General features: G+C 46.7%; 1 protein-coding gene across 1 annotated transcript in view; it reads left to right on the top strand.

Annotated features, from left to right (window-relative positions):
- fasn (fatty acid synthase) overlaps positions 1–12,785 on the top strand; it is a 52,410-nt gene that overhangs the window by 22,602 nt on the left and 17,023 nt on the right. The window contains 9 exon segments of the mRNA XM_061708975.1: positions 199–279; positions 361–546; positions 627–806; positions 2,467–2,670; positions 5,891–6,204; positions 8,009–8,416; positions 10,687–10,851; positions 11,940–12,058; positions 12,175–12,329. Of these exon segments, the coding sequence (XP_061564959.1) occupies positions 199–279; positions 361–546; positions 627–806; positions 2,467–2,670; positions 5,891–6,204; positions 8,009–8,416; positions 10,687–10,851; positions 11,940–12,058; positions 12,175–12,329 (1,812 nt within the window).

Below are 12,785 nucleotides of genomic sequence, written 5' to 3'. Positions count from 1 at the left end.
AAAGTCGAAAAGTCGAGATTAAAAAGGAAAGGAAAAAGGAAAAAAAAGAAAAAAATGAAAAAAAAAGGTCAAACATTTTTTAAAAAGCTCCAGGAGCCACTAGGGCGGTGCTAGAGAGCTGCATGCGTCTCTAGAGCCGCGGGTTGCCGACCCCTGATCTAGTCGACCCCTGATCCGCCTCTTCGTGTTCCCCCCCAGGTTCGGTCCAGTTGGAGGTCCGGCTCATGCCCGCCACCAACAGGTTTGAGGTTTCCGAGAACGGGAACCTGACCGTCAGTGGTGAGTGATTTATCTTAATCCTTGAAAGTTTCCTACAACAAGTTTCTCCTGACTCTTGTCCGTGTTGGGTTCCCTCCCCAGGGAAGGTGAGCATCCTGGAGGACACGGCCCTCGAGTCCTTCCAGAAGCAGATACACCTCCAAGTTCCCAGCGACGACGAAGACGCCAAGATGAAACTCAAAGCTCACGACGTGTACAAAGAGCTGCGCCTGCGCGGCTACGACTACGGGAAGACCTTCCAAGGCATCCTGGAGTCCAACGGCGCAGGTACCGGGGACGCCGACCAAGGCTGGCGCAGTATTCCTCTTCTTCTTCTTCTGTTTTTGTCTAACGGGTTTACTCAACAGGAGACGACGGGAAGTTGCAGTGGACGGGGAACTGGGTGACATTCTTGGACACCATGCTGCAAATGATCGTGGTGGGACTTCCGGGGCGGAGTCTGCGTTTGCCGACGAGAATCCGCTCCGTCTGCATCGACCCTGTCGTCCACCTGGAGAAAGTGTCCGAGTACGCCGACGGAAAACAAGGTGTGTGGAAAAGCAAGGAAACGAGTCACACAGACCCCGACCTGGTCCCGATCCGTCACCGGGGATCTGACTATGGTGGCCTGTAGGTGGCGCTCGGTTAAAGTTCAAAGACGCTTCGGCGCTCCAGTTTAAGTTTAAAGCTGCTCAGGTTGAAGTAGGGCTGAACGATTAATTGCATTTGCGATAATATCGCAATGTGATAAAACGAGATTTTCTAACCGCAAAGGCTGCGATTTGACCAGTCACGTGATCTGGTCACGTTGCCGGCAGGGAAAAAAAGTCAACAGTGCCGCGTGTAACCTACTGTATCTACCATGGTCTCAGTGTTAGGGCTCGGCCAGGCAGGGCTTTATAAATATATGGGCTTTATAAATGTATTAAATATATGAGCGCGGAGTCGGCGAGGAGCTGCACGCCGCGCCGAGCACGAGCCGGGCGGATAGTCGCGCTGTGAAGCCTGATTTCTGGTACCGCGTTAAATCGACGCAGAGCTTTCGCCGTAGGTCACGCGGCGACGCATTATTACACTTTCTGAACATTATACGATAAAGAGGAAAAATAAAACAATTCTATCGCTTTATTTGATATTCATTCAGTCATTGGCCTTTATTTAACCAGGAAGGTCATTAATAAAACATTCTTATTTACAATAACGGCCTGGCAAGAGACAAGGACCACTTGGGGGGAAAGGAAGTTGTTTAGGGAGTAAAACAGTAAAATTGTTGCTTTGCAAAAGGTAGAAAACCATTAAGGAACTTTTTCTGATAGGGTAGCAAAACTCGACAGTAGACGCTATCGGTTTATGCCGTGGTAGCATTTTTCGACGAAGCAGCAGAAATCGACAGAACAGCGGCTCGGTCTGCGCTTTGCGCCCAGAGCGGACGCTTCCCCACCGAGCTCCGCGGCGCGAGACGGCACCTGCCACGGTGTTTGCGCCCCAATTGAACATTTGGACCAGACGATTTTTTTTTTTTCCAGATCTGGGCACTTGCGCCGTCTCTGCGCCGAGTCTGCGCCCAACCCGGCGGCGTGCGCCCGGTTGCGCGCCGCCGACCCTGCGCTCTTGCGCGGAGGCAGCAAATACACAATAAATGGGAAAGCCAGCGGCGGCTACCGCTGTGCGCCCTCTGTGTGAAAACCGCTTTAGCCAATCAGTGATTGTTGACATGGGGGCTCGCCTGCTCGGCCATCTCCGTGGGCGCTCGGCCATCTCCGTGGGCGCTCGGGCCCCGAAGCGCCCACGGTTCTGGCGCCTATGGATCCGGGGCTTTTGGAAAAACATTCGGGGCTTGAGCCCAAGTAGCCACCCCCTAGATCCGCCTCTGGTTCAAATGTAAAGACGCTACGGCGCTATAGTGCTATGGTTCAAGTTTAAAGACGCTACGGCGCTATAGTGCTATGGTTCAAGTTTAAAGACGCTACGGCGCTATAGCGCTCCAGTTCAATTTTAAAGACTCTATGGCGCTATAGCAGCCCGGTTCAAGTTTAAAGACGCTACGACGCTATAGCGCTCAAGATTAAGTTTTAAAGACGCTATAGCGCCTCGGTTTGAATTTAAAGACACTCCGGTTCAGGTTTAAAGACTGACACTTGTTTGTGTATGTGCAGAACCGTCGGTGCTGGAGTGCTAACATGCTAACGTGTCCTCCCTCCTCCACAGCCGTCCAGGTCCACGTGAGCCGTGTCCTGGACAACATCCGGGCCGGGGGGGTCCAGATCTGCGGGCTGCACGCCACCGTGGCCCCGCGGCGGCAGCAGCAGCAGAGCCCCCCCACGCTGGAGCAGTTTGTGTTTGTTCCACACGAGGAGACGCAGAGACTCGCTGGAGACCAGAGGCTGCTGGACACGCTGGAGGAGTGCAAAGGTAGGGGGGGGGTGGAGGGATGGAGGGATGAGTGTAAAGGTACGGTGGGATGGAGGAGTGTAAAGGTACGGAGGGATGGAGGGATGTAAAGGTACGGAGGGGATGGAGGAGTGTAAAGGTAGGGGGGGATGGAGGGAGGAGTGGAGGGAGGGATGGAGGGGATGGAGGATGGATGGAGGGATGATGGAGGGATGGATGGAGGGATGATGGATGGATGGATGAATGATTGATGAAGGATGGAAGAGGGTGGATGGATGGTGGAAGAATGAATAAAAGATGGATGGATGATGGAGGGATGAATAAAAGATGGATGGATGATTGATAGAAGATTGATGGATAATGGAGGGATGGATGGATGGATGAATGATGGAGGGATGATGGATAGATGGAAGACGATGGATGGATGGATGATGGAAGGATGTATAAAAGATGGATGTATGGAGGGATGATTGATAGTAGATTGATGGAGGGATGATTGATAGTACATTGATGGAGGGATGATGGAGGGATGATTGATAGATTGATGGAGGGATGATTGATAGTAGATTGATGGAGGGATGATGGAGGGATGATTGATAGATTGATGGAGGGATGATTGATGATGGATGGATGATGGAGGGATGATTGATAGTAGATTGATGGAGGGATGAACCTGCTGCTCTGTAGAAACGTGTCTCCACCCCAGTGCATGCTGGGAGCTGTGAGAGCTGCTGGCAGAGACACACAGAGACTTTATTCTGGTCCAAACGGGCTTATGTAAGTCTGGACCAGCTCCCTGTTGGGAGTGAGGGAGCAGACCCCCCCAGACCCCCTAGAACCCCCACTACCCCCTCAACCCCCCGGGCCTCGGCTCACTTCACTGGAGGAGGTTTGATTCCCTGTAACACTGGATTCACACTGAAAGCTGCTGCACCGTCAATGCCATGGATGTATTATTTAACTGGATACCAGACAGGAAAATGGCCGCCGCTCATTTCAATGGGACTATTTTAGCCGATGCACCGGTGTTGCACATTAAAAATTACATGTAGCGACGTTGAACACTAACCTTTTCACTTATTTTCTCGTTTGTTGTTCTTCTTATTCCTCGTTCTTCTTATTTCTTCCTTTTCACTTACGTCCTCTTCGTCTTCTTCTCCTCTCACGTAAAAAACACCGGTGCATCGGCAAAAATAGTCCACCGGTAATTCACTTCCGTTGTGGCTTTTTTATTTGCGTTGTTTTTTTATTTGCAGCGGCGTTTGTTTTTATTTGCAGCGTTTCTTTTATTTGCAGCGTTTCTTTTATTTGCAGGGTTTCTTTTATTTGCAGCGTTTCTTTTATTTGCAGCAGCGTTTGTTTTTATTTGCAGCGTTTCTTTTATTTGCAGCGTTTCTTTTATTTGCAGCGGCGTTTGTTTTTATTTGCAGCAGCGTTTGTTTTTATTTGCAGCGTTTCTTTTATTTGCAGTGTTTTATTTGCAGCGGCGTTTGTTTTTATTTGCAGCGTTTCTTTTATTTGCAGCGTTTCTTTTATTTGCAGCAGCGTTTGTTTTTATTTGCAGCGTTTCTTTTATTTGCAGCGTTTCTTTTATTTGCAGCGGCGTTTGTTTTTATTTGCAGCATTTGTTTTTATTTGCAGCGTTTCTTTTATTTGCAGTGTTTTATTTGCAGCGGCGTTTGTTTTTATTTGCAGCGTTTCTTTTATTTGCAGCGGCGTTTGTTTTTATTTGCAGCGTTTCTTTTTATTTGCAGCGTTTGTTTTATTTGCAGCGGCGTTTGTTTTTATTTGTAGCGTTTCTTTTATTTGCAGCAGCGTCTGTTTTTATTTGCAGCGTTTCTTTTATTTGCAGCGGCGTTTGTTTTTATTTGTAGCGTTTCTTTTATTTGCAGCGGCGTTTGTTTTTATTTGTGGCGTTTCTTTTATTTGCAGCGTTGTTTGTTTTTATTTGCAGCATTTCTTTTATTTGCAGCGTTTCTTTTATTTGCAGCAGCGTTTGTTTTTATTTGCAGCGTTTCTTTTATTTGCAGCGTTTCTTTTATTTGCAGTGGCGTTTGTTTTTATTTGCAGCGTTTCTTTTATTTGCAACGGCGTTTGTTTTTATTTGCAGCGGCATTTGTTTTTATTTGCAGCATTTCTTTTATTTGCAGCGGCATTTGTTTTTATTTGCAGCGTTTCTTTTATTTGCAGCGTTTCTTTTATTTGCAGCAGCGTTTGTTTTTATTTGCAGCGTTTCTTTTATTTGCAGCGTTTCTTTTATTTGCAGTGGCGTTTGTTTTTATTTGCAGCGTTTCTTTTATTTGCAACGGCGTTTGTTTTTATTTGCAGCGGCATTTGTTTTTATTTGCAGCATTTCTTTTATTTGCAGCGGCATTTGTTTTTATTTGCAGCGGCATTTGTTTTTATTTGCAGCGTTTCTTTTATTTGCAACGGCGTTTGTTTTTATTTGCAGCGGCATTTGTTTTTATTTGCAGCATTTCTTTTATTTGCAGCGGCATTTGTTTTTATTTGCAGCGGCATTTGTTTTTATTTGCAGCGTTTCTTTTATTTGCAGCGGCGTTTGTTTTTATTTGCAGCGTTTCTTTTATTTGCAGCGTTTCTTTTATTTGCAGCGGCATTTGTTTTTATTTGCAGCGTTTCTTTTATTTGCAGCATTTCTTTTATTTGCAGCGTCGTTTGTTTTTATTTGCAGCTTTTCTTTTATTTGTAGCAGCGTTTGTTTTTATTTGCAGCGTTTGTTTTTATTTGCAACTAATTTAAGGAAGGAAGGAAGGAAGGAAGGAAGGAAGGAAGGAAGGAAGGAAGGAAGGAAGGAAGGAAGGAAGGAAGGAAGGAAGGAAGGAAGGAAGGAAGGAAGGAAGGAAGGAAGGAAGGAAGGAAGGAAGGAAGGAAGGAAGGAAGGAAGGAAGGAAGGAAGGAAGGAAGGAAGGAAGGATAAATGCCCGTTGATGACGTTTTTGTGTAACAAACATGGCGGATCTGAGAGCGAGATAGATTTATAGTTACAAACGTGGAGTTGAATTGGTATTTTTTTATCGTCATTTTTATCGTTATCGGGATAAATATCAGAAATGATCGTGATACATTTTTTAGTCCATACCGCCCATCCCTAGTTTGAAACCAGTACTTTTATACTTTTACTTGAGTAAAAAACTTGAGTTGATTCTTCAACTTCTACAGGAGTATTTTAAACTTTAGTATCTATACTTCTACCTTTTGACACCTCTGCTTCCTCCCCCAGGTCTGATCCGCCGGCTGCAGCAGAAGTTGGCTCCTCACGGGGTCCAGCTGTCGGTCCCAGGTCTCCAGGACCAGCGGATCACCGGTCCTGGCCCCGAGGCCACCGGGCCGGGCCTGCCGCGGCTGCTGGGCCTGCTCTGCGGGCTGGAGCTGAACGGGAACCTGCAGTCGGAGCTGCAGCAGGCGGTGCAGACGGAGGAGGCGTGTCTGCGGCAGGACGGCCTGCTGCAGGCGCTGCTGCACGACGGCGCGCTGCGCCACTGCCTGGACACGGTTCTGGAGAACTGCAGCCCCGGCCGCGTCAGCGTGCTGGAGGTGAGACCCCCAGAGTCTGGTTTAGGGGTAGGGCTGGGCGATATGGACCAAAAGTCATATCTCGATATTTTCTAGCTGAATGGCGATACTCGATATATATCGATATTTTTTCTGTGCCATAATTGGGGTTTCCCCCAAAGCATTATAGCATAGCATCTCTGTTAGCATCTCTGTTAGCTTCATTTTTTTCTGAGGCAAACCCTTAAAAAAACAGTCAGTTTTAATACAAAGCCTCGTGCCAAATGTCACACAGGTTCCTTTATTAACAGAGGTCTGCACTAGGAATGGGTGATATTTTACCGTTCACGATAAACCATCAAAAAAATTCCCCACGGTAGGAATTTGTCATCTCGCGGTAAAAACGATAAATTCCAGTTGATGAAGTTTTTGTGTAAAGCTGATTTATGGTTCTGTGTTAAATCCACGCACAACGTACGTGAAAGATAGAAATGAGCCAAAAAAATAGAAATGAGCTAGAAAGAAAGAAAGAAAGAGAAAAAGAAAGAAAGAAAAATTCCGGTTGATGAGTTTTTTGTGTAACAAACATGGCGGATGTAATAGATTTATAGTTACAAAGGTGGAGTTGAATTGGTATTTTTTTTATCGTTATCGGGATAAATGCCAGAAATTATCGTGATAAATTATTTAGTCCATACCGCCCATCCCTAGTCTGCACAATATCAAAATGTATAAAACAAAGGAAATAAAAATAAACTGCCTGCATATATAGAATAAAAATGCTTCTTGAATAAAATAAAACAAATATCCCTTTCCTGCATAACAATTAAATTAAAATACACTGTACAATTAATACAATGTAGACAGTAACAGGCAGACTTTTCCACTGAGGTTGACAGTTGTGCAAATAACAAAACATTTGTGCAAATCTCAAATAAAACATTCAATCAATTTGTCACAAAATAAGCTATATCAAAATCATAAAATTTAAATTTTTTTTTAAAATCGATATAAACGACATTGTCTCGTACCATATCACGTTTGAAAATATATCCCAGCCCTATTTACGGGCCCGGTGGTCCTGTAGGGTCTTCCTGGTCTCTCTGACATGCGGCTCCCTAGCGCCCTAGTGGCTCCTGGAGCTTCTTAAAAAATGTTTGAAAATGGAAACCGATGGGGGAGGGAAATACATTTTTAGTTTTAACATGGTTTCTGTAGGAGGAGAAACATTCTGAACGTTTTTACAATGCTGTAAAAATGTGTAGAATAAATATTACATTTCAACATTAGAAGAGTGGCAGCCCTCTTCTAATAAAGGCTTTTTTTTTCTTTTTTTTTTTTATCTTTTAATCCACCTCCTCTCGAGTGCCTGGATCTTTCCCTTCTATTTTTCCAAAAAAGTCGAGGAAAAAGTTGAAATGTCGAGAAAAAAGTTGAAATGTCGAGAAAAAAGTTAGAAATTTTGAGATTAATGTTGAAATACAATTTCGAGAAAAAGTCGAAATGTTGAAAAAAGTCACATTTTCGTGAATAATGTCGAAATGTTAATTTCAACTTTTTTGTTCTCGATATTTCGACTTTATTTCGACTTTTTTCTCGACATTTCGACTTTTTTCTCGAAGTGCAAAATAAATGGCCCTAATACTCTTGCATTCATTACCTGAATGTTTGCTCTGTAGCGAGACGTTGTCCCAGTTCTAACTAATATAGAAACATGCAGCATGTGTTTCTTCATTCTAAGGCTGATACAAGACTTTTCATGTTTTGCGGCTCCAGACATATTTGTTTTTTTATGTTTTTGGTCCAATATGGCTCTAAAACATTTCTGGTCTCTCTGACCCCCCAGGCTCTCTCGGACGAAGGCCAGCTCTTCTCTCACGTGGTCCCCCTCCTCAACATCCAGCCCATGCTGCAGGTGGACTACCGGGCCTCGGCCCCCAGCCTGGACCTGCTGGCCCCCCACCAGACCGTCCTGGAGGAGCTGGCGGTGACACCGGCCCGCTGGGACCCCCTGAACGGCCCCCCGGGGTCCGGACCCGAGGGGGGGACGGGGGCCGACCTGGTGCTGTGCAACCACACCTGGGCCCCCGGCCGGCAGGACCCGGCCCGGCTGGTGGCCGGCCTGGCGGGGGCCGCCGGGCCGCGGGGCTTCGTCCTGCTGCACACACTCCTGAAGGGGGACACCCTGGGGGACGTGGTGGCCTTCCTGAGCAGCTGCGTCCAGGACGGGAGCAAGGGGGGGCTGCTGACGCAGGTGAGTCCCAACCGCCAACGGTACCGCCCTCTGGTACCGCCCTCTGGTACCGCCCTCTGGTACCGCCAACGGTACCCCCCTCTGGTACCTTACACCACATCTGTGGACCTGAAGCTACCTGGACTCTGGTGAAGACCAGTAACCGGTTCATTAAAAACCAGTTCAGTGACGTTTTAAACTAAAGTGTCAAAGAGATTCAAGGTGAACTCCAAGGTCAAGGTCCTTCATCCATTTGGTTTTTGTTTTTTTGCGTGCGAGCGTGCGTTTTTTCGTGCGTTCGTTCTTTCGTGCGGGCGTGTGCGTTTTGCGTGCGAGCGTGCGTTTTTTCGTGCGAGCGTGCGTTTTTTTCGTTAGAGCGTGCGTTTTGCGTGAGTTTTGCGTGCGAGCGTGCGTTTTTTCATGCGTTCGTTCTTTCGTGCGTGCGAGCGTGCGTTTTTTCGTGCGAGCGTACGTTTTTTTTCGTTAGAGCGTGCGTTTTGCGTGAGTTTTGTGTGCGTTTTGCGTGCGTTTTGCGTGCGAGCATGCGTTTTTTCGTGCGAGCGTGCGTTTTTTTCGTTAGAGCGTGAGTTTTGCGTGCGAGCGTGCGTTTTTTCATGCGTTCGTTCTTTCGTGCATGCGAGCGTGCGTTTTTTCGTGCGAGCGTGCGTTTTTTTCGTTAGAGCGTGCGTTTTGCGTGCGTTTTGCGTGCAAGCGTGCGTTTTTTCATGCGTTCGTTCTTTCGTGCGTGCGAGCGTGCGTTTTTTCGTGCAAGCGTACGTTTTTTCCGTTAGAGCGTGCGTTTTGCGTGCGTTTTGCGTGCGAGCGTGCGTTTTTTCATGCGTTCGTTCTTTCGTGCATGCAAGCGTGCGTTTTTTCGTGCGAGCGTGCGTTTTTTCATGCATTCGTTCTTTCGTGCGTGCGAGCGTGCGTTTTTTCGTGCGAGCGTACGTTTTTTTTCGTTAGAGCGTGAGTTTTGTGTGCGTTTTGCGTGCGTTTTGCGTGCGAGCGTTCGTTTTTTCGTGCGAGCGTGCGTTTTTTTCGTTAGAGCGTGAGTTTTGCGTGCGAGCGTGCGTTTTTTCATGCGTTCGTTCTTTCGTGCATGCGAGCGTGCGTTTTTTCGTGCGAGCGTGCGTTTTTTCGTGCGAGCGTGCGTTTTTTTCGTTAGAGCGTGCGTTTTGCGTGCGTTTTGCGTGCAAGCGTGCGTTTTTTCATGCGTTCGTTCTTTCGTGCGTGCGAGCGTGCGTTTTTTCGTGCGAGCGTACGTTTTTTTCGTTAGAGCGTGCGTTTTGCGTGCGAGCGTGCGTTTTTTCATGCGTTCGTTCTTTCGTGCATGCAAGCGTGCGTTTTTTCGTGCGAGTGTGCGTTTTTTTCGTTAGAGCGTGCGTTTTGGGTGAGTTTTGCGTGCGTTTTGCATGCGAGCGTGAGTTTTTTCGTGCGAGCGTGCATTTTTTCCGTTAGAGCGTACGTTTTGCGTGCGAGCGTGCGTTTTTTCATGCGTTCATTCTTTCGTGCGTGCGAGCGTGCGTTTTTTCGTGCGAGCGTGCGTTTTTTCATGCGTTCATTCTTTCGTGCGTGCGAGCGTGCGTTTTTTCGTGCGAGCGTGCGTTTTTTTCGTTAGAGCGTACGTTTTGCGTGCGTTTTGCGTGCGTTTTGCGTGCGTTTTGCGTGCGTTTTTTCATGCGTTCATTCTTTCGTGCGTGCGAGCGTGCGTTTTTTCGTGCGAGCGTGCGTTTTTTTCGTTAGAGCGTGCGTTTTGCGTGCGTTTTGCGTGCGTTTTTTCATGCGTTCGTTCTTTCGTGCGTGCGAGCGTGTGTTTTTTCGTGCGTTCGTTCTTTCGAGCGGGATACCTGAATGTTTGCTCTGTAGCGAGTTTTGAGAAAAAAGTTGGAATTTTGAGAAAAAGTCGAGAAAAAAGTCAAAATTTTGAAAAAAAAGTCAAAATTTTGAAAAAAAAGTCGGAATTTTGAAAAAAAAAGTCGGAATTTTGAGAAAAAGTTGAGAAAAAAGTCGAAATTTTGAGAAAAAGTTGAGGAAAAACATCGACATTTTGAGAAAAATGTCAACATTTTGAGAAAAAGTCGAAATTTTGAGAAAAAAGTCGAAAACTAACGTACTGGTACCGGTCCAGAACCACTAACGACTCTTTGGTTGACGACTCCCCGGTTGACGACTCCCCGGTTGACGACTCCCCGGTTGACAACTCCCCAGTCCTCGTTTGACGACTCCCCCCCAGAGTTGTCGTGTGTCTGAACCGCCCCTTGAACATGTTTCCCGGGTTTCTCCCATGGCAGGCCGAGTGGGAGCAGCTGTTCTCCGAGGCGTCGCTGACCCCGGTGGCCGTCAAGAGGTCGTTCTTCGGCTCCGCCCTCTTCCTGTGTCGCCGCCGGCCTCAGGTCCCAGCGCCGGTCCTGGTACCGGTGGACGCCGCCGACTGCAAGTGGGTGGAGACTCTCAAGGTGGGTTCACGGTTCTGGAGACGCTGCTCTTCATCACCCTCTTCATTATCATATGTGGGGTCCCGGGACCCGGGTCTTAACCTCACGGCTGTCGCCATGGCGACCAAATACCGTATTGGCCTGAATATAAGACAGAGTTTTTTGCATTAAAATCAGACTGAAAAAGTGGGGGTCGTCTTACATTCGGGGTCTAGACGTTATACCCATTCACAATATCTTTAAAGCGAATGCTGAACAGGCCAAAGCGAACCCCTGTCACGAAGAAATAGCGGTAAGAAAGAAAAGAGAAGAAAATAAGAGAAGAGATAACAGAAAATGGTGAAACGTAGCGACAATCTGGAGAAAAGTGGGTGGAAGAAGTTATGATGCAAACTTCAAGATCATGATTTGAATGAGGCAAAATAACATGCTTTTTCTCTCGAATATATTGTTATAATCATTTGTTTCAGATGTACTGTAATTATTTTCTGTATAAAAATTTAAAGTGGTGTTAAAAAAAAGTCTTTTTTCAAATTTGAGTCTTGAAAAAGAGGGGGTCGTCTTACAATCAGGGTCGTCTTATATTCGGGTCAATACGGTACTCTCACAAAGGATTAAAACCTTTATTTCAGATTTTGAGATCAGAATTAAGATGTTTACAAACCGGAGAGCCCTCTGGTTCTGATCCGGAAAAACTCAAAATCTTAACAAGAATATTTGTCTTATTTCTAGTTAAAAAATGTCATTACATTTTAACTAGACTCATTACTGGAAAAAACAACAATTTTCACCTGTTTCAAGTAGATTTTCACTTGAAATAAGTAGAAAAATCTGTCAGTGGAACAAGATTTTTTTGTTTGTAATAAGAAGATAAATCTTGTCCCACTGGCAGATTTTTCTACTTATTTCAAGTGAAAATCTACTTGAAACAGGTGAAAAGTTATTTTTCTGGTGATGAATCTTGTTTTAAGTTTAATGAGATTTTTTGACTAAAAATGAGACATTTTAACTAGAAATAAGACAAATATTCCTGAGTTTTTGCAGTTCTGATGGGACCCTCTGCTCGGCAGCTGGTTCTAATCCTGTTCTGGTTCTGGTTGTGTCTGCAGGTTCTGATGGCCGAGTCGTCGGACCCGCGGCCCGTGTGGCTGACGTCCTCCCAGCCCTCCAGCGGGATTGTGGGTATGGTGAACTGTCTGCGGCAGGAGCCCGGCGGAGACCGGATCCGGTGAGAACCGTCTCCTGGTGTTTGGGGGGGACGAACAAGTCACATGACCGAGTCACATGACCACAGTCTGTCACATGACCACCGTGTCACATGACCACCTGTGTTTGTGTCCGCAGCTGCGTCTTCGTGTCCAACCTGCAGGAGTCGTCGGCGGCGCCGAGCCTCCAGCCGGGCCCCGGGCCCCTGCAGCCCGTCAGCGCGGGCGACCTGGTGATGAACGTGTTCCGGGACGGACGCTGGGGCTCCTTCAGACACCAGCTGGTCCCTCACGGTACCGACGCCCCGCCGTTACCCACAATCCCCCACCAGGGTTTCTTTTGGCAGCCATTTTAGATTTAGATTTAGTCTTAGTCTTACGGTGCGTCCGAAATGCCATACTAAACAGTATATACTCAAAAAGTATACTTAAGTTCGGCACACTTTTGAGTAAATATCAGTAGTGTGCATTAATTGGGACGTACTACTCAGAGCCACACGGCACTTCCTGCCATTGGGAGGGGGAGTTGTTACCATGGTAACAACTCCTGTAGCAGTAGCAGCACTCTACGGAGCCCCTCTGGTGACATTTGAAAAAAATAAAATAATGCGTGGCCACGAGTTATTAATGCGTGGCCACGAGTTATTAATGCGTGGCCACGAGATAATCAACGCGTGGCCACGAGTTATTAATGCGTGGCCACGAGTTATTAATGCGTGGCCACGAGTTATTAATGCGTGGCCACAAGAT

The sequence above is a fragment of the Cololabis saira genome, chromosome 19 (assembly GCF_033807715.1).
Source record: "Cololabis saira isolate AMF1-May2022 chromosome 19, fColSai1.1, whole genome shotgun sequence".
Taxonomy (NCBI): Eukaryota; Metazoa; Chordata; class Actinopteri; order Beloniformes; family Belonidae; genus Cololabis; species Cololabis saira.
The sequence above is the reverse complement of the archived record's forward strand: the minus strand, read 5'-3'. Positions and strand labels throughout refer to the sequence as shown.